The sequence below is a fragment of the Mesoplodon densirostris genome, chromosome 4 (genome assembly GCF_025265405.1).
Source record: "Mesoplodon densirostris isolate mMesDen1 chromosome 4, mMesDen1 primary haplotype, whole genome shotgun sequence".
Lineage (NCBI taxonomy): Eukaryota > Metazoa > Chordata > Mammalia > Artiodactyla > Ziphiidae > Mesoplodon > Mesoplodon densirostris.
Window position 1 is genome coordinate 94,714,700 of NC_082664.1, and position 21,224 is coordinate 94,735,923.

General features: G+C 38.1%; 1 protein-coding gene across 6 annotated transcripts in view; it reads right to left on the reverse strand.

The window, feature by feature from the left end:
• The window catches only part of ATP8B4 (ATPase phospholipid transporting 8B4 (putative)), a 267,404-nt gene that overhangs the window by 51,244 nt on the left and 194,936 nt on the right, over positions 1-21,224 (reverse strand). For all 6 annotated transcript variants that reach the window (XM_060096819.1, XM_060096817.1, XM_060096815.1 and 3 more), the window contains 5 exons: positions 15,072-15,187; positions 11,564-11,728; positions 10,455-10,566; positions 8,619-8,724; positions 331-478 (listed from right to left, as the gene is read on the reverse strand). In XM_060096819.1, the coding sequence (XP_059952802.1) occupies positions 331-478; positions 8,619-8,724; positions 10,455-10,566; positions 11,564-11,728; positions 15,072-15,187 (647 nt within the window). The remainder of the gene's footprint in view (positions 1-330; positions 479-8,618; positions 8,725-10,454; positions 10,567-11,563; positions 11,729-15,071; positions 15,188-21,224) is intronic.

A 21,224-nucleotide genomic window follows, 5' to 3' on the forward strand; every position in this document is an offset into this window, starting at 1 on the left:
ATTAAACAACAGGGAGCTGTGACACTCTCCCTCAGAAAAGCACTTAAACAGTACTGCTGAACGGTCTGTAGTCATTTAGACAAGATTGATATCCTCTGAATTCAGTATTTCTTCAGATCCTCCCCTTCACTGTGGTGGTTCAAGCAATAATGTATGAAATATATATGAGAAGTTTCCCTTTCCTTTGCAAACAGGAAATCAGTGCATATGCCCTATTTCTAGTAGTGTCATTTGTTTTGAATACACAGAAAAAGATTTCATTATGACAGCACAAAAGAAATGATTATTGGAGTGGAGAAAAAGAAACAAAAAAGCCTTAAGCAAACTCACCAAACTGTGGCCATTTATGATTAAGGCATAATCCCCTGTTACGGTTTCTTCTACAACTGAGTCCAACTCCAGCGGCTGCTTTTTTTCAAAAACTACATGGCCATTGGAAAAACTTCTGTTTTGTCCAAACAAATTTTCCTTTGCTTTCCTTAAAGGAGAGGGGAGGAAGGCAAATCATAACAAAGTATACAGAGCATACCTATTAACTCTAAGGAGAGACTGGCCTAGAGGTAAATTCATTTCATCACTATTCAGACAGACTGCTGCATGAGATACAGTTTCAGTAAGCTAGCTGGATAATTCTTTGCGATGGGGATACCATAGCAAATTTGCAAATTCCAGGAAGTAGGAGGGTAAACATAAGGAAAACAGAATCATCTCGAACGTTTTAAATTACCTAAAAGCTAAATCATCATCTTGAGCTCTGCTTGAACTATGGGCTCTTGATAAATTTGATACATAAGGTTACCTGAGCTTCATGGACTTAAGAACCACTGATCTGGCACCTGATGTTGTTAAACAGTGGAAAGGGAAAGACTAAAGACAATTGATGAAATCTTCTAGGAATTCCACGGAATTCTGTATATAAAATAAATTAATCAACTTGTAGAACAATGTAACATGATCCAACTTAAAACGGCAGTCTTCTGAGAAGCACATCTTTTAGAAATTTGACGATAAAAACAAATAAAGGCATTTACTGAATTGGCATAGTCATTATAACATAATGGAATATTTTAAGTGAAATTGTACTCATCAGCTGAAACAATAGAATAAATCTTCTGGGAAAGACACTACAGACACCAAAGTGTAGAGGGTAGTTCCAAATGGAAACTCCCTCCAGTGTCCTAGATCTAATCAGCACTAGAATAACCCTGCCCACAACTCAACCATCTTTGCTGCTTAAGAGGAAGATTGTACGGTGACTTAACACCGTTAGAAGTGGCATTTTATTCTTCTCTTCAAAATGGAAAGACAATGCCTTTAAAGGAAGGAAAATTTCCTCTCCGAACCCCTTGGATGACAGGCTCTGAAGTAACATAGGGCAAGCTGACATGACTGCTAGAACTTTCAATCACAACCAGGGAACTACACAGTCGGCGCTCCGGAAGTTGAGCGCCAAAGCCAGCCACCAACACTTTAGGCCACAACTAGCATATACGAAACAAGTGCCCAGGAGAGAATGGGGAGTGAGAGACAGGCCAGAAAATGGATGTTTTGTCTTACAGCAAAATGAAATGGTTCCCCAAAGACTCATCTTATGTAAAGAGCATTTATTTAAATGGTTTTTTGCTGTGGCTCCTCTGAAAGAAGAGAATGTTCACATTACAAAAACAGTCATTTTAGCCCTCAGCTTTCTAATTACTTGAAAATGTAACACTAATTTGTTTACAAGTTAAGTTTTTTAAAAAAAGAAAAACACATCTTCTGACTCAACATCTCCTTCTGCTGTCCAGGACCAAAGTCACATCCTGCATTTAAGGAACCCAGAGAACCCAAAGGTTACATGCCCTTGGCTCCAGGGATGATATTATACGTTTTAGCAATCAGTTTGCAGAATCAAAGAAAAAGATTTATAAAGTCAGAGTGCTATGTGTGAAGTTTAGGGAGTTAAGGAGTGGGGCGGGAGGGAGAACAGACATGAAAAATCATTGTTTTAAGTGGGAGATACAGGGCTTTTGCATCAGATAATCATGTCAGGGAATCCTCCTCACACTCATGAAAATTTACAGTCCATATAATGAAGAAAGCAAGAGAGACAAGTTCCTCCAAAATGAACATTTCTCTGACAGTGTTGCAGAGCTCATAAATTAGGTCCTCAGAAAGCACCAAAGGGCAAACATCTCCTGAAGTTTCCTTTTCAGTAAAGTTCTCACTTGCTGTATAAATGACTCAAACTCTGTTTTCCCCCAGAGAATGAAAACATTCCAAAGAAGGGTGAAGTTCATGAAAGTATTGGCTGAAATTCTATTTACTTAGGATTTTTTTCCCCTAAACTGTCTTCCTAACATCTCACATGAACCCTTTTCCGGGCAGAAAAGGGACAGTGTTTCCGGCTCTGCTTAAATTCCCACCGCACTCCCTCCATACAGGCCAGCCCTTTGCCCATGCTCTATAGCTGTCATTTCTTTTTCTTCCTGGAACTTAGCTCTTCAAACACCAGCTGGTCCTCACCAAACAATTTATTAGGAGGGAAAAAGCGACACATAACTCCCTTCGTGGAATATGAATTATACATTTTTGCAGGCATGATACACAGCGCTTTACTACAGAATACAAGTCACAAATGCTAAAACAGAAGAGTGCCTGATTTTTCCAAGCTCTGCAATGAAGGGCAGGCTGTTACAATGTTGGCACGCAGAAAGGTATTATCGGTTGAGGCAACCTTGGCATTCACAGCCCCATGCCACCACAAACAGAGCAAAGCACAGTTAGGCCCATGTTGGCTTACATGCAATCTATAAAGAAAAGAGATGGTAGGAGAAAGGGTCATTTTGTCAGTCTTAAGGAGCTCTATATTCAAACCTTAAAACGACCTGTTAGAAAATAGACTGAAACCATGACGTCATGTTTAGACGAATACAATTTTGACTTTGATATGAGCATTGGGCTGGAAACCTGGAGATCTGGCTTCAGGCCCGAGGTCTGCCTCTGATATCTCATATGCCCGCAGTTGAGCTATGTGTCCTCTAGCCACTTGATTAGTCAGTTACAGACCCAGGCGAGAACCCAGGTCTTCAGATTCCTAGTGCTCTGTCTACTGCACTAAAAGGTTTACACATAGTTAGCCACAGGCTGCCTCTAGGTTGGGAAAAAGGCATAGTGCTAGAGCACCAGTTAGGGTAAAAGAGTACCCTGCCAACAGTAGAGAAAGAGAGAAAGTACATGAAATTTTGATGTCAAGCCCGAGTTTCATCCCTTATTAACTGTGTGACCTATAAGATACTCAACCCCTGAAGCAGTACCTTTATTAGAATCTAGGGGAATGATACCAGTGAATCACACTGGTTGATACCATTATGAAAACTCAGGCAGCTGTACCAGGCTGAACTGGAAGGTCTCCAATATTACTGAGTACTCTAAAATTTTACAATTTATGATAGAAACTAAACTTACTAAAACATTTTGCCAGGGTGACTAGAAATCGGGAATTAGGAAGAAGGTGCATTTTGTTTGGCCTGCATAATGTTTAAAAAGAATCCGTATGAATTTACGGACACCGTGTTGCTCGCCTTCACCAAAGCCCCAAACACTCCATAATGCCTTGTACAGCCCAGATCACACAACTAATATTACCTGCCTGGCCCTGGAGCCATTTGTATTTATGAACCCTGCTCATTCAAACAATAACTTTCCATCAAGTAGGTGTGCAAAAAATGCAATATATTTTGTTGATTAAAGAGGAAATGTCAGTTCCTAGGTATATCACTAGGATACTACTCAGAAGCAGTAGAATCACTTCATGGTTTAATTAATTTTCCTAACAATAAAACATGTGATCAATGCAACAAAAATGAAACATGTAATGGGTTTGCTTGTCAGCCCAAGCGAAATTACATCCTCAGTCTGCTTTTCTTTGGGCAGAAGACATATGTACTGAAGAAATGTAATCAATGCAGTAATCTTTGGAGAAAGCATAACAGGGTTTAATTGTAGATTTCTGGGCATGTCCTGAATACTAAAGCAGTTATGGAAGCAAAGTTAACCCAGGACTCAATGTGTCTAAAACATTTTCATGACATTAAATTTGAAACAAGCTGTATGCATGCATGATATGCATGAAGATTACATATCAATGTTTATGAAATAATTGAAACATATTTGACAGGTTTAAATATGAGCATTTAGGTCATTTCCTCCCAATAGTTACTATCACTTAGATCCTATTCTTCTGATACTTCTTTTTAATGTTTTTGCATGGAAAGGCAAAACTCAAACCCACTGAACTCAAAGGTGTAACACAAGAAAACTGAGTGGTGTAAATTTATGATTTCAATATTTCATCCCCAAAACCATGGCTTTAGATATAAGTAGCCAAGACTAGGATTATAGAGAGCAACACCTCCAGTAATAACTTTTCTTGGATGCTCTTTTTTTCCCCCTAACATTAAGCAAATGCATACTATAAATGTATTGATTCTTCTCATACAGAATTTTCTATCATTCATTGCCTCTCTGTCATAGAGTCTCAGAATGGGGTGATCTCCAAATCTGAGTTGAAATAAACATTATTTGCCAGCAAGTTAAACAAGGTGGCCTCAAGAGTCCTGAAATAATTAGTCTAGATGGAAAATCTTTATTTTTTTCCCTCTGAATATTTTTTTCTTCTCACTAAAAAAATTGGAGATAATCTTTAGGCTTTTTTCCTAATTGTAAAAGTATTGTATGGACACTATTACAACTTCAGATAACACAAAGAGCCATAAAGAAGAAAGCAAACATGATCCATAATTGTATCAACAAAAGAGAACAACTCTATGTATATGTTCTCGAGAACTTGATGTGGAGGTAGGTAGATAGATATGGATATAGATGTATAATGTTTTATATGTATACATATATACATACCTATATACTTTTTTGAAAAAATGGATCATGTTATGCATGAAATTTCATAAACTCATTTTTCACTTAAATATATTGTGGACATCTTCCAATGTCAAAAACCACATAATCACTTTTAAGACTACATAGTATCTCACTCCATGTATATATCATAGTACTTAAAATCCCTGTGGCTGGGTATTTGAGCAATTTCTAATTTTCTATTATCATAATCGATGCCACAATATGTATGTATGTATACAAACACACACACGTACACACACACATACATCCATCCATTTATTTTTCTTAAGGACAATTCCTAGAAGTAAGAATCATTGGGTCAAAACTGTGCACATATATAATTTTGAAATATATTGCTAGTTCACCCTCTAGAAAGTTTCTACCAACTTACACTCCCAACAATAGTATATAGGAATTCATATTTCTCCACATTCCTTCCACGTAATGACAGTTATGTCACCTACTTAGTCAACCACATGTGGCTGGATAAAATCTTGAGGAATTAACTTCGGTTCCCCACCCCTTGCAATTACCACGGCCACCACAGGTGGCCCTCTCTGTTTACTCAGAAACATACCTTGCCTCGGGGGATCTGAAAGAGCTAAATACAGAGAAAACAAAAGAGTCAAGATTTTGTTTTCTGAGTACCAAAATGGACTCCTGAACTCATAGCAGCATTGTCATCCTGAATTCCAGCAATCTGGAATTCCACTAATTGGGCTTTTTGAGAGGGAAGAGAAAAGTTTCTTCAAGTGTCAAAAAACTAATCCTTAAAGGAATCAGGGCATAGTGTTGCCCTAAGCAACAGACTAGAAAAAAATGACTCCTTTTCTCCATTTCCCATCCAGCCTAGAGGACAGGGACTTTGAAGAGGAGGTTAGATGCTTGTGAATCACTAAAAGAAGTCTGGGTGCTGACCCACACCCTGGACTGGGAGTGGATAATGGAATTCTCAGATAAGTTTTTGGGAATCTGAGTATGGACGCGTTGCCACTGAAGCATGGTGACATGGAGGGTAGTAGAAGAAAGGGATTTCAGGAAGAGAGGTAACCATGTGAGAGCACGTCTCAGACACAGAGAGGTAAGGAAGAGCCCCTAAACTTCCATGTTTCCCCAGGAGGATGCGGAAGTCAGCCAAGAGGGATAGCCAGCAACCCAGAGACCAGAGACCAGAGACCAGAGACCAGACAGGGACACAGAAATGGGAAGTGCCAGATGCCACAGGATAGACGCTGAGGATCAGTGACAGGTAAGGCAATTGCACATCCTAGACGTGAACTAAATTTACCAAAAGTGCCTAACTTAGTTGTTCTGTCATCAGGCAGAAAAGGGGTTCAAGTTCAGTTTTAGAAAATTTAATGAGTTTCTGTTCTTGCACAGCTCAGTGTATTCCAGGCTGTGAAGTCAGACAAACTAGAAATGACAGAGCCTCCTTCTACGTCTCTTCACATCAAATCGAATTCCAAGTCCTATCCATGCTACCTCTGAAACAGCTGTCAATTTCATTCCATTTTTTCCTTGCCCGTTCTTACCGCCTCACTGCCTTAGTTCAACCCTCATCATCCCTAAACTTGAGTATTCCAACAGCTTCCTGATCCATCTGCCCATCCCATTCATTTTTCTGTCAAACATACTCCATCTATCCTGCCACTAGAGTGTTATTTCTAAAGTGCAAAATTGGATTTGTCTCTTTTCTGCTTAGAAGTCCTCTCCATCCATCCAGTACCTTCAGGATAAAGTATATTCACTTTGGCTTATCATTCAATCTATCACCACTTCATCTCTGAAAAATTATCCCCACCCATAACTCCAGCTACAACTTGACAGGTTGCTTCTGGAATATAACATATCTTTCACGTCTGTATGCCTTTGTGTGTGCTGTTCCATCAACCTGCAATATTGTTATTCGATGTAGTCAACAGAGGAAGAGGATCCATAAAATTTGTAATGGGAGTCAGCATGTTGTTTTCAGTATCTTAAGAAGGTTAATGAAAAGTGTAGAATTTTCTATGATAAGAACGTAGAGACTCCCTAAGTGTTTAAAGTTTTATTTTCCTTTCAGCTATCTTACATCAACCTGGTGTAAAGAACTGCTATATTACACTGGTTAGAAGCTTGACTGAAGATTATGTGTGTCTTTGCCAAATAAAAATTAGGAAATCTAATTAACTATGACTGATATAATTTTATTATTATTATTTATATAATTTTAATAATAGACTCCATAGGGTCTATTGGGGAAATATTTTAAAAAATTAGTCCTTTTTGGTGGAAAGATTGAGAACAATGGCTGAAGAAAGAGGGCAAGAGGAAGGGAGGAAGTGGAAAGAGAGGAGGGAAGGCAAGAAGGATGCTCACTGAATGGCCGTAAAGCTTTATGGTCTTATATTAATCCCCCAAATAAAATAATTTATAAGGTAGGTGTTTGTATGTTTTCCCATTTTACAAATGAGGAAACCAAACAAAGAGAGGTTGAATAGCATCTCAAAAGTCACTTAGCCAGTCAGGAGCACGAAGACAAGATTCCAACTTGGCTCCAGTTAACACAGAGTCTGTACTCTTCCTCTTACACCTGCTGTCTCTCCCTGAAATCCATTCTGCTCTAGTTGCTAACCTGGTGTCTTACCTCAAGTGAAGCAGCCATATGCCTCAACGACTGCATTTTTTATATTAGCTATTTAAAGAGAGTAAGAATACACCCAAGGTGTGTTTAGAGAGATACGTGACAAGTGAGTGGGTGCACAGGCTCTGGGGCTGCCTAGATTCAACCCCAGCTGAACCACTGACTGGCTGTGAAACTTTGGGCACATTATTTACCCTATGTGTGTTTCAACTTCCTAATCTGTAAAACAAGGATAATGATAATGCTTTCCACTGGGTTGCTTTGAGAATGAAACAAGACAATACATGTCTACTGCTTACCATAGGGTCCCAGGCACTATCTCAAAGCATTTAGAAATAGGCTCGCTAGAATCTCGATCTGTTTACATCTATCCTCCTTCAGCAAGAGTTAAATTCCCCCCGAAACAAAAAGTCATTTAAAGAAAAAGATTTTCTTGAGGTAAAATATTTAATTACTATTAATTATTAAATAAATTGTTAATATTTTCCCAATAGACCGTATGGACTCTCTTGTTAAACTTATAGAAATAATAATAATAAAATTATGTCAGTATGTCATGTATGTCAAGTATGTCATGAGATTTCCCAACTTTGATCTGGCAAATACATATGCAGTCTCCAGTCATAGCTTCTAACCAGCATGATATAGCCGTTTTCTACAGTGAGTAAGGCAATGTAAAAAAGTTGGGAGATTTCATCCGTAAGTATCAAGTGGGGTGCTGACAGTTAAGGCTTCCTTTCTTTTCAAAGTTCAGGAACAAAAGTTAAACGACGGAGGCACGTGAAGGAAGCCCATCATGCCCCACTGCTCTGCTGAGGTGGCTGTGTTAGCCCCTTGAGACTGTAGCAAAAGCGGCAAAGCAGTTGGCCTCTAAGCCATTTGGCCAGACCCAAAGTGGGCTGAGTTTAGAGAAGCTCCAACGAGCACCAGCAAGCAAAAATTGTTGTAAGACAGCACTTTTTGAAGTTCTGGGGAAATACTTAGGCAGACTTTTGAAATGTTCTTCTTCAAAGGGGATTTTCCTCTTTCTCAACTATCAGATTTTCCTTTCCCCTCCCCCTCCCTCTCTTCCTTTCCTCCTTCCTCTAGCACTTACCTGAGTTCTTCTCTGACCTCCACGGCTGTGTTCCCTGCTACGATGAACACATCATTCATGTCATCAGTCAGCATGTTGCAGGCATAGCCAATATTGATGGCAGTTTCTGATACATAATAAAGCAGACTTCAGTTAGAACATTACTTAATAACATAAGTACCTTTTCATAAAAGTTTTGAGGCCCTTGCTCTATTTCCTTATAGCCTACAGGCCTCCTTAACTTCAAAGAGAGCATGATCGGTGATGAAATACAAGAAGCCCAGGGAGAAATTCAAAGATTTGTTAAATCCATGGAGAAATAGCAACATCTGTGAATCCTCAGCATTCTCATCGAGTTTTTTAAAAAAATCTTTTTGATGCCCAAAATGAGTATTCATGAAAATAGTACCCCAAGATCTTGTGATTAGTAAAATGTATCCATTTAAAAAATTTTACCAGAAGTCTCAAATACTGCCTTTAGAGAGCTGAAATACAATCTGATATAATAGACAAATTGAAAAAAAAATCTCACAAAATGTTCAGTTGAACAGAAAAAATGATCTTACAAAATTTTTTAGTTCTTCCACATGCAACATTGCCATATTTCCATTAAGTGAATAGAAATTTGGAATTTGGCTATCACCTCAAAGAAAACAAGGACTGCTGCTACTAGATAACTGGAGTATTACATGATATTGACCAGTCCTTCCTCTAATTTTGTAGAAATGGAGCCTAGGATAGTTAAGTACCCCCTTTCATCTGCAATATAATCATCTGATTCTAATTTTACTGAGTCGTTAGACTTCAGCGAATTCTATAGAATCATTAGGTTTGTCCTAAGTCAAGGAAGACAATTGATAAAACCTCACCATGTCCTTTGTAGAAACCACAGAAATGAAAGCTAAACAGTAAACTTGTGGATATTCATAACTAATTGAACAGCTGTACCCACTGATCAACATCAAACTCTAGGAAGTCTAATAACACAACACAGAGCTCGACTCTCTATGGTTTATTTTTTGTAATCAGTGATTTGAGTAAACATATAGACAACTGATTTATCATATCTGCAAATACTCCAATGTTCTAAAAAAGTTAGATAGAATCTTAAAAACGTGTGTGCCAGTTAACTGAATATTTCTGGTACACTGATGGCCAAGCAGAAAATCATTTTTGTTTTAACCACTGCTAGCAATAGATCCAAAATGTATTGATCCCCTTTTCTTTCTTAGGAAACACAGTATTCTGAACGTAATGACTCTTTCTCTGATGACTTGGCATATTGTCATGCCTGAAAGTGGGTCAGCTCTCCTTGTACAACTGCATGGGCAGTCCTGAAATTCAGCCAGGTTGCACTGGTACAGCTGTGGTAGTTGTTAAAATACCAAAATATTTCCATACCAGCTGATAAACAGCTGCTTCCTTGAGCCTCTCCAAAGCCTACCCCTCCTCTAAGATTCCAAAACCTTCCTACCATTGAAGAAACTAAAGAAGTAATGCTGAGGTCTCCAATGTCCTGCTTCAGAGCTGTGCCACTCCCTCTCCTAACCAGGAGCAGTGCACATACAAACCAATAGTTCAACATTTTTAATACCATTGTTGCCTATGGGTATAATTATTATTTTTAAGAGGCAATTGAGCTGAAACTCAACTGGCCCCAGGGTATACTATAGAAGATATTTTGTTAGTTTGAGAGTAAATTCTTGCAATATATGAGCTTTCCTTTTTGTATTTCAACTCTTTCCTATGCGGAGGACTGGGGAAATGTCTCCTTAATTAAGCTTTCTGGTTAATTAAAATTTTACCACAGAAATTATTGCCCCCTTGTCAAAACATCATCATCTATTTTCAGATTACCTTGTTTGTCTCCTGTTAGGACCCAGATCTTAATATTGGCTAGTGATAAGCTTGTAACCGTTTCAATAACACCCTCTTGTAACTTATCTTCTACAGCAGTTGCACCTAGTAGCTTCATTAAAAAAGAATACCTCACGTTAATGCATGCAAAAAATACCCATAACATCCACAGCTTTCAATCACAGAGTTCAGAGGTCAAGGGACATGAAGATGGAGAGTATGATGCACTGATATAACAAGTATCCTATTATGTACAGAGGTGGGCTGGGAAGGACCCTAGAAGGAGGTTCCCTAATCAAGGCAACTGATGGGCATTCCAATTAATGCAGAGATCCTGGGAGTTAGAATTTACATGAGGGATCTGATATGCTCAGATAACATATTAGGATAATATGATAATATGGACTTCTAAGGACTTCAGAATCCCCCAGTTATATTAATATGGAAGGGTACAAAGGAGAGCCCTCATCTCAGAGTCAGGATCACAGAAAAAGTAGAGCCATTCTCTTAAATTAACAAACCATCAGATGCCATAAACTAAAAAGTGAAGGTTCTTGTGCAACATTTCATCCAAAGATGAGCAAGGTGTGCTCCCTAGTGCCTCACAATAGCTAAGCATCCTGGCCACTAGGGCCTCAGGGAAGAGTTGTTTCTAGAATATATCACACTCTGGACAGTACAGATATCATCAGAATCTCATGGGTCTAGGATGGTTTACAGCTAGAGCGCCACTCTTCATGGCAAGTTTCCCTGCTCTAAAAAGGTGGGTTATAAAGCATGGAGGAAAACACACACACACACACACACACACACACACACACATATAACATCAAACAAAACATGACATACCAGAGGCTGACAAAGACTAGGGAGTCTACTACCTTCTACTCTTGGGGGACTTCCAATTGCATAAGCTACTGTTAATAGAAATAATCCTCTGGCCACATATGGCAAGCTCAAAGTCAACATATAAAGCATGATTCATTGTTTGAAAGAGTAACATCTGCTGTGTGCAAGATGATTTAGCCAATGGATTATTCCCATGCTAGATCTCTAAACACATATTATCCCTTCTGTAAACACAAACCATCATGCTTCTAAACTCATACCATCAAATCCCTTTCGATTTCTTCATACAGCCCTGCTATCCGTTCATCCCTCTCATCTATGGCAGCGTTTGCATCTTCAAGCATCTTGTGCCACTCTTTGAAGTACTTGTCATCCAGATCTCTGTATGCGATGGCCAAGGTTCGAAGGCCTTCTCCTGCAAATTCCTGCCAGGACAAATGGAGACTTAGGAACCATCCCAAAACAATAATCACAGCAATAAAACAACAACGACAATAATGGGTAAGAAGTTTTGCACTCAAATTCATTTTATCTCAAGAGCACTACTTAGTCATCCTGACCTCCAACTTTCTAATTCCCTTGGAAAGGGGAGATGATATTTTTATTTTGTGTTTTGTTTGGGTTGAAACATTCAAGGGACCTAGCATTCCCCCTTAAGACTGCTAAAATGCCTTCTGAAGGGTCCTAGTTGAGAGGTGATCGATGGTGCCCATGACTTGAGATAACCATCTGAAGCAACATATTGGTTTCTAACCTATCCTCTGCCTGAAGAAAGCACTGCTGACAATGTGAGGGACCCAGCCTGTTTCAAGGCCTATGGCCCTCGGCTTTTAGGGGAGAAGAAAGGACCCTCAGAGGAGCCATAGATCTCAAATCAAAGGTAGGAGGCTCTCTCAAGGGGCTGCAGCATGACATCTCACCAAAATCTTGTCACCTTCCTCCTAATAATACAGCCACATCTAAAATTAACTCTGTCCTACTTGTGTTTATGTTTGAAATTTTCCATAATAAAGTACACTTATTCAATAATAGATGAATAAATAGGTGTCAGGTGATAGAAATTTAAGGATATAAATTAAAGTTATAATAATAACTCTAGGGGAAAAGTGAGAGAAAGGCAGAAAAGTTTAATATAAATGTTCGCTTCTGGGAAGTAGTACTAGAAATGGAGGCTGACTTTTACTTTTCATCCTAGAACTTCTGTAAATCTTTTCTTGCTATATTAAAGCCCAATTTTAATAAAACTGTTTGAAAGTTTAAAGAGACAGTCAAGTCCAGTTAGTATTTTTAAAAATCATTATTTTTCTAGAAACTATTTTCTTTGGAGTTAGTATTTAATAATAGGTCAAATTTATCAGAGGATCATACTCTTCATTTAGTGTCTCAGGAAGCCAACAATCTTAAATTATACCTCTAGTGCTTTTATCCTTCTAACATGAAAATAAATAAATAAAAATAGGAGGCTGGTAGTTGCTAAGTGTTTCTTTCACACAGCTGCAATAGCTAGAAACATATGTTGAATGCGAATGCTTGGGGAAATGCTAAAAACCTCCCACTTTGCCTAGGCCTCCAGTGGTCATTTTATGGGCTTCTACACTGTAAGCATTTTCATAGCCATTTCTGCTCCTTTGGGCATTGCCACAGAGCATGTCTTCTCTGTTGTGTTCTGGCTTATGAGACAGACACAGGTTTGCAATCAAGCATATATTAAACCGTGACACACCCTAATTAGGTAAATGGAAAGAAAAGTCAGTGCATACTGCAGTGATGTGGTTTAGCCCAGAGAGACCATGAGAAAAATTATCCAAATTTATCTCGTAGGCAGTTGGTAGCACTTTGGATATTGCAATCACATTGTACAAGCCCTCCTCCAAGACCACCACTGGGTCCCCTACTGATCTGAAAATTTAGTTACTGCCTTTTATAGATCCTTTTTATAGATCCTTTATAAGGATCTTTTATCCTCTTAATTTGCACAAACATTTCTTTGACTTTAACTTTTTTTTTTAACATCTTTATTGGAGTATAATTGCTTTACAATGGTGTGTTAGTTTCTGCTGTATAACAAAGTGAATCAGCTATATGTATACATATATCCCCATATCTCCTCGCTCTTGCGTCTCCCTTGCAACCCCACTGGGCATTACAGTGCCTTTCTCTTTGTTCTGCACAGCAGTGAATCAACTCTAAGATGACCCTACAAAAGGGGACAGATGATTTAAGTTATTTAATTAGTGCATGAAACACAAGTTGAATTCTAAATGAACATTTGAACAAGGTCGTTTCCTATCATTAAACAATTCAAAAATCAATAATTAAATATAAATTTAAAACCGCAGAATTTAGAAGTCAAAATGAATAAAGTGAACGAAGCGAAAGCAAGTCAAACTGATACTACCTGGAAAATAAATCTTTTGCATAGAAATATAAAAAGATCAAATTTGGCTTCCCATACTTTAGTATGAAAATCCAGGGCCTTGGTGTTTGAGCAATGGCAAAATCAAATACTTATGATTCCAATGTTGTTTCCATAAAAAAAAAAAAAATTAAAAAGACCATGCTAGCCTTCTGGAACAGATTAAAAGAAAATCAAGAATGCTCTATTGGGAAGACAAAAACAATAGCTATGTTTGTAACCCATATTACCAAACCATCATTCTTTAAACTTAAAGTCAGCCAGAGTTTTTTTATTTGTTTGTTTGTTTGTTTAAAGAGTCAGGGAATGTTTTATATTAAATATAGGGCTTGGCAAAGAAAATGAATCCTCAATAGTTGTTTTTTTTTCTTTTTTTGGAAGTTTAAAAAATTTTTTAATCTTTTTTTAACATCTTTATTGGAGTATAATTGCTTTACAAAGTTGTGTTAGAAAGTTTCTGCTGTATAAAAAAGTGAATTAGTTATACGTATGCATATATCTCCATATCCCCTCCCTCTTGCATGTCCCTCCCACCCTCCCTATCCCACTCCTCAATAGCTTTTTAAAGGAGAGAAACCAAGGAGGAAATAAGAGTTTTGAGCAATTGCCCTTAAATTTCATATTGGGTTAAACAGAACCTCAAACAGATAGAGAGAGCCTTGAATCTCAGCTTTAAATCAGATAATGTTCATATTAATTCATAGACTCTTACTCTTTTGCAAAAAAAAAAAAAAAAGGTGTGCCAAAGACCATCCCTGCTCCCTTTACAAACCTTTGGGAAAGAAACTATGCATAGTCTTAGGATGTATGCATTTGGTAACTTCAACCTAGGGAACACTAGTGACTCATCATGACCTGAATAAAAGAACCCTTAGAGGAGAAAGTTGGCTACAGAGATTATTTTCCCCTCACCATATAAAGTAACCATAAGAGATTCCATTAGTACCAGACACATCGGAACCCAAGGGAAAGCAACCCTCCTGCTGTTCCTCTTCCCTAAACCAGTCCAGTCACCCATGTGAAACAGTCCCCAGCTGTAGGGAAGTTAGAGCAGGTTTCCCTTGGGGTCTTGACTCTTCTGGCTGGAGTTCAGGAGCCCACACTCAGTGGCTACTTCTCAGCTGCTGTGTGTTAATCCACCTGCGGTGAGACCGACCAGACTCTCAGCAGGGTAGGGGGTAGGTCCACGTGCCAGCTTCTAAACATTCACTGGCACAGTTTCCTGTGGAACCGTTCTTCACATGCTTTCTATTTCAGAAGTCAGATCATTTAACTGATATTTTAAAAATAAGACCTAACCACAGGAAGCAGCCAAAGGGCCACCGTGCTAACCTTATGACAGAGGCACTTACACTGAGATGGTCTGATGTCAAGGTCAGGAGGTCTTCGTTGGATGGATGAAGTCTTTCAAACAGAATAGTGTCTGCTCCTTTGGAATAAAGCTTTATCTGTCCTTCTGGGTTTCGAACTGAAAAAAAAGTTGGGAAAGTAGATTATATTCAGTGAAATCCATCAAAACTTGACTGTCCCTGGGCTCTAGCCAGGCAAGTTGGAAATGGGCATGTTTTAGCCAGTAGTAAAATATTCAGTGCTGTTGGTTAAAAGGTCATTACCCAAGTCACCTGGCTTTACTCCTGTTTTATTAACTTAGAAATATTCCATCTACAGGAAAAAGTGTTTTCATTCTGATGTGTACAACCTTGTTATTTTCCTTGACTACTATTTCTGAAGGGCTGATACATTTAAATTAAGCCTTCTGTATTGAGCAGAACTGAGAGCTTTTTTTTGCCTGTCTCCTAATGTGAAATTCAAGACTGACTGTAGGAATCAGCTATCAGTGTCATGCCAAATCATCTCCATATGGAATTCTAGCCATTCAAAGCCATGGTTTATGCATTAGTTCGCAGTCCTTGCTGACATGTTTCTTCACCCCCTTTACTCCTTGGAAAAGCCCTTTCATTCTTGGGTCACAATCCTGGCTACAAGCACACTTCACAGGGGGCTTTCAAAATTAAAGTTTCTATCTTCTTCCTACTGGAAGTCTGTATTAGTAGGGCTGTGTTTTTAACCTGCCCCTCAGGTTTGGGAATGACAGCCTTGACTAGGCTCCAATCCCTCATCTCCAATCCTTGTGCCCTCCCCTGGCTGTTGCACATATTGCTGTCAGACAAATCTTTCTTTAAGCTAATCTTTCCTTAAGCCTACCTTTGCAGGCTTGGTTTTACAGCTTGGCAGACACCAGACACCTAATGATTTATTGAATGAATGAATGACATAGCAATGTATTTCTCCCCTACTATTTCTGAAGGGCTGATACAATCTAGGACAACTGCCTGTGTCACAACTTCATGGTCTGAACACTGACCCTCACAAGCTTCATCGAGTCAAAGATTATTACATCCTTTCCACTGAATTATACCTTTTCTCTAAAAATAGAATGCCTCAGAACAGATGAACATAAATATTGACTACTATTAGTTTAAGAGAATACAAAGTTTAGAGCTTGATTTAAAGGAATATAAATAACATAGTACAATAAATTACTTTTCCCTCTAATCTTTTCTTTAATTGGAGTATAGTTGACATACAACATTATGTGTTACAGGTGTACAAAATAGTGATTCACAATTTTTAAAGGATATACTCCATTTATAGTTATTATACAATATTGGCTATATTCCCTGTGCTGTACAATATATGCTTATTTTATACATAATAGTTTGTGTCTCTTAATCCCCACCCTTAAATTTCCCCTCCCCCCTTTCCTCTCCCCACTGGTAACCACTAGTTTATTCTCTATATCTGTGAGTCTGCTTCTTTTTTGTTATATTCATTAGTTTGTTGTATTTTTAAGATTCCACATATGAGTGATACCATACAGTATTTGTTTTTCTCTCTGACTTATTTCACTTAGCATAATACCTTCTAAGTGCATCCATGTGGTTGCAAATGGCAAAGTTTAATTCTTTTTTGTGGCTGAGCAGTATTCCATTGTATATACCACAAGATATATACCACATCTTCTTTATCCATTCATTTGTTGAGGGACACTTAGGTTGCTTCCTCTAATCTTTTTTTTTTAACATCTTTATTGGAGTATAATTGCTTTACAATGGTGTGTTAGTTTCTGCTTTATAACAAAGTGAATCAGCTATACGTATACATATATCGCCATATCCCCTCCCTCTTGCGTCTCCCTCCCACGCTCCCTATCCCACCCCTCTAGGTGGTCACAAAGCACCGAGCTGACCTCCCTGTGCTATGCAGCTGCTTCCCACTAGCTAGCTATTTTACATTTGGTAGTGTATATATGTCCATGCCACTCTCTCACTTCTTCCCAGCTTACCCTTCCCACTCCCAGGGTCCTCAAGTCCATAGTCCATTCTCTATGTCTGTGTCTTTATTCCTGTCCTGCCCCTAGGTTCTTCAGAACCATTTTTTTTTTTTAGATTCCACACATATATATGTGTTAGCATATGGTATTTGTTTTTCTCTTTCGGACTTACTTCACTCTGTATGACAGACTCTAAATCCATCCACCTCACTACAAATAACTCAATTTGTTTTTTTTTTTTAATGGCTGAGTAATATTCCATTGTATGTATGTGCCACATCTTCTTTATCCATTCATCTGTCGATGGACTCTTAGGTTGCTTCCATGTCCTGGCTATTGCAAATAGCGCTTCAATGAATATTGTGGTACCTGACTCTTTGAATTATGATTTACTCACTTCCTCTAATCTTTAATGACCCTTAGTCAACACTTAATCTAATCCAATTTCCTCCTAGCTTGAATAGATGTAATGTACCCTGGAAAATTTTTTTTTATTGGAATTTGTCTAGGGCTTGTCTTCTCTTCTAAGACCCATGGTCAACTTTTATAATTTCCAGAACATTTAATCCTAGGAAAGTCTGTCTCTTTCTTTTCTTATACAACAATCCAATTTAATAATTTCCCCCGTATTTTCTCCCTCCCATTACCAGAGCTATAAAGGCAAAGTGTATATATCCCACATTTGCCAGTATGACTTCTCTATGGCTGTTTATTTCTTATAGTCCAAGGTAGAATATAGGTTCTCAAACTTTTTGGTCTCAGAACCCCTTTATACTCTTAAAACTTCATGAGGACTCCATATAGGTTCTATCTATCAATATTTACCACATTAGAAATTCAAACTGAGAAATTTTACTGTATCAATAGTCTTAAGACATTAATTGTAATATTACCAAAAGAATAATTATTATAACAATAAACCTATTATATATTTACATAAATAACAATTCTATGAAAAATAACTATATTTTCCAAAATAAAAACACTTAGTTTGGGGAGGGGCATTGTTTCATATGGTTACAGATATCTTTATTTTATTTATTTATTTATTTTGGCCATGCCACATGGCATGCGGGATCTTAGTTCCCAGACCAGGGATTGAACCCACACCCCCTGCTTTAGAAGTGTGGAGTCTTAACCACTGGACCACCAGGGAAGTCCCTTACAGATCTCTTTAATGTCTGGCTTAATAGAATACAGTTGGATTCTCATATCTGCTTTTGCATTCAACCTGTTGTATTATCATATGTCATGTGGCTTTTGTAAACCTCCACAATATATTCATGAGAAAAAAAATTGAAAGACAAATATTAGTATTATTATGAAAATATTTTTGTCCTTGTGCAGCCTCTGAAAAACTATCAAGTTTTCCTAGGGTTCCCCAGACCACTCATTGAGAACCACTGGTCTAGGGAAATCACAGACCGATCTTGATTTGTGAAAATCCCTCACCATCTCTTTGTCTCAGTTTCTACTTGTGAAAAGGAGATGTTTAAACAACCTAACTTCTAAGGTCTTTCTAGCTCTACAATTTTCTGATTTAATAAAGATTTTCCATATCTGCTGCCTTCCCTTAACCCAGCATTAGCCCCTTTAAATTTTGAGTTTATGTAAACCCAATTTCATGGAATCCTGTTTAATTTTACTCAATAAACATTTCCTTTAGCAGCTCAGCAAGTTTTATATCCCTTTTCATTCAAGGCTTATAGTCACTTCTGCTAGGAAATCTCTAGGCTAATAAAATCTCTGTCATTTCAGAAGTTAGCTTTTAAAAATAAATTAAAAATAACATAGCAGCTTTAAATGTTCAAGATAACATGTGGGCAGAGCCTGGACAAAGGTCATACATTTTTAGTTATAGAATCTGCTTCCATTGTCTGTCTTTTAAATACTGGTGTTCTTCAGAGATTTACCCAGGATTGACTTTTCCTCCCATCCTTCACACTCTCATTGGGCAGTCACATTCTTTTTATGGCTTCAGTTTTCATCTACAGGATGATTGCTCTCAAATGTGTATCTCCTGCCTAAATCCATTTCCAGTGCTCCCTGCCTGTACATCCAACTACCAACTGGACATCTCCTCTTAGATGTGCCCAAGCACATCAAACTCAAACTGGACATGTTATCTATCACCAGTGACTAGTTACTCCTCCTATGTCTCCAGTCCTAATAACCAGCTTCAGGACTTCCCTGGTGGTCCAGCGGTTAAGACTCCACCTTCCAATATAGGGGGTGCGAGTTTGATCCCTGGTCAGGGAGCTAAGATCCCACGTGCCTCACAGCCATAAAAAAAACTAAAACATAAAACAGAAGTAATATTGAAACAATTTCAATAAAGACTTTAAAAATAGTCCACATTAAAAAAAAAGTCTTAAAAAAAATAGTAACAAGCTTCAGCATTCACTTAGTCTCCCAAATCAGGTATCTGGCCATCATTCAAAGCTCCTCCCTTCACCACCCATACATCCAATTGAAGCCAAGAACTTCTCTCTGACACCTTCTCTCTTGCCTAGATTATCACATTAACCTAAATGGTTTTACTCCTTCCCTCCAAACTCTTCTGCAATACAGCCAGAGTCATCTTTACACCATTGCTTAGAATCCCGCAATAGCTTTCTTCTGCCCTTAGATCAAGTTTGGACTCTTTAACATGTCATAAACATGTTATAATCATCCGGGGATCATCCGGCCCCTTTTTAGCCTATTTCCTATCCTGCTTCACCATTTTCTCCTGGATGCAACCACAAAATACATTTTTCAATTTCACATTCTCCTTTAGTTTCAAGTTCCTGGAACATGGTAGGTACTTAATAAATATTTGCTTGATTGAGTTGAATTATAATTATGCAAAATTCATTGAAAGCAGCAGCTATGCCTTTGTGATACAAAGGAAAGAAGAAAGTCAGAAATGGTTCCAGGTTTATGCTGTAAGGGTAAATACAATAGCAACACTGTGAAGGGTGATGAATAATTCTACTTTGTTATATCTCAGTTGGGTGGCTGTTCATACATCCACATAGAGAAATGCCTGTCACATGTCAGTGTGATTTGTACTTTGATAATCCTTAAAAGGTTTAGAGTTAAGAAACCTTTATGTAAAGATCTTCTAAGGGCTTTACAAGGAGCTATTGTAATCTATTCTTCTTTAATAATTATCTGCCACTTGCCCCTATTAATAACTATCTTTGAATTTTATCTCTGTATTTTTATTTACATAATTAGTAGTATTAATCCTTCCAAAACTACATACTGAGATTTACATGCTTATCAATATAGTATATTCTATACCTTCTGACAAAATTCTTTATAGAAATCTATTTTTATTTAGATACCTCTGGATTAAATCAGGGCTGTTGCCCCAGAATGAAAGTACCACTGGTACTTAAACTACACATTCATGATTCAATGAATGACTGTCAAAAAAAGAAAACCTCGAAGAAGGAGGAGAAGACCTAAGAGGGGGAGGAGGAGAAAGAGCAGCAGCAGCAGCAACAAATGTCTGAGCCTTCAGGTTGGGGTGTTGCCCAACCAAGCCCTGTGACAATCATGAGGCTAACATTGTTTTTCAACCTTGTTATCAAACAGAGACTTGTCTACCCTCGTGGAGTCTCTCTTTCAAATTCCTCCTGATTAAAAAACAAACAGAAATGAAATAAAGCCCGAAGCCTCCATGCATTCTGTGGTGGAACATTACCTTTCTTCATATGGGATCCATTAAGGCAAACATCCGATATTTGTGGTTAGGCTGTGATTTCCCCATAGCCTGTAATGGTGACCAACACTGGGGAAAAGCTGAAAGTTTCCCTGTGTAGCAATCTTAGGTTTTGTCAACACCCTCAGAGCAAAGAGAAACCAGTTCTGGGCAAACCCAACATCAATAACACTTCCCCTGAAGCTGTAAATAGAAGATAGTTCCGGCTGATACAACATTAAGCCAACACCCAGAGCAGCATATGTGCTCATCATTAACACTGATAGTGACTGCCTACAGCCTGTTGTCAAAAAAATAAATAAATAAACATCCTCAGATGATGTTTGGTTCCTGCTGAGAGCAATCTCCCAGAGCTAGTTTCTAGCAGCTAGAGACCAAAGGCCCTGCTATTACATATACACACATGTTTTTCAGAGTAAAAATTGATTTAATATGATGATCAGGATATTCATAAGTTAC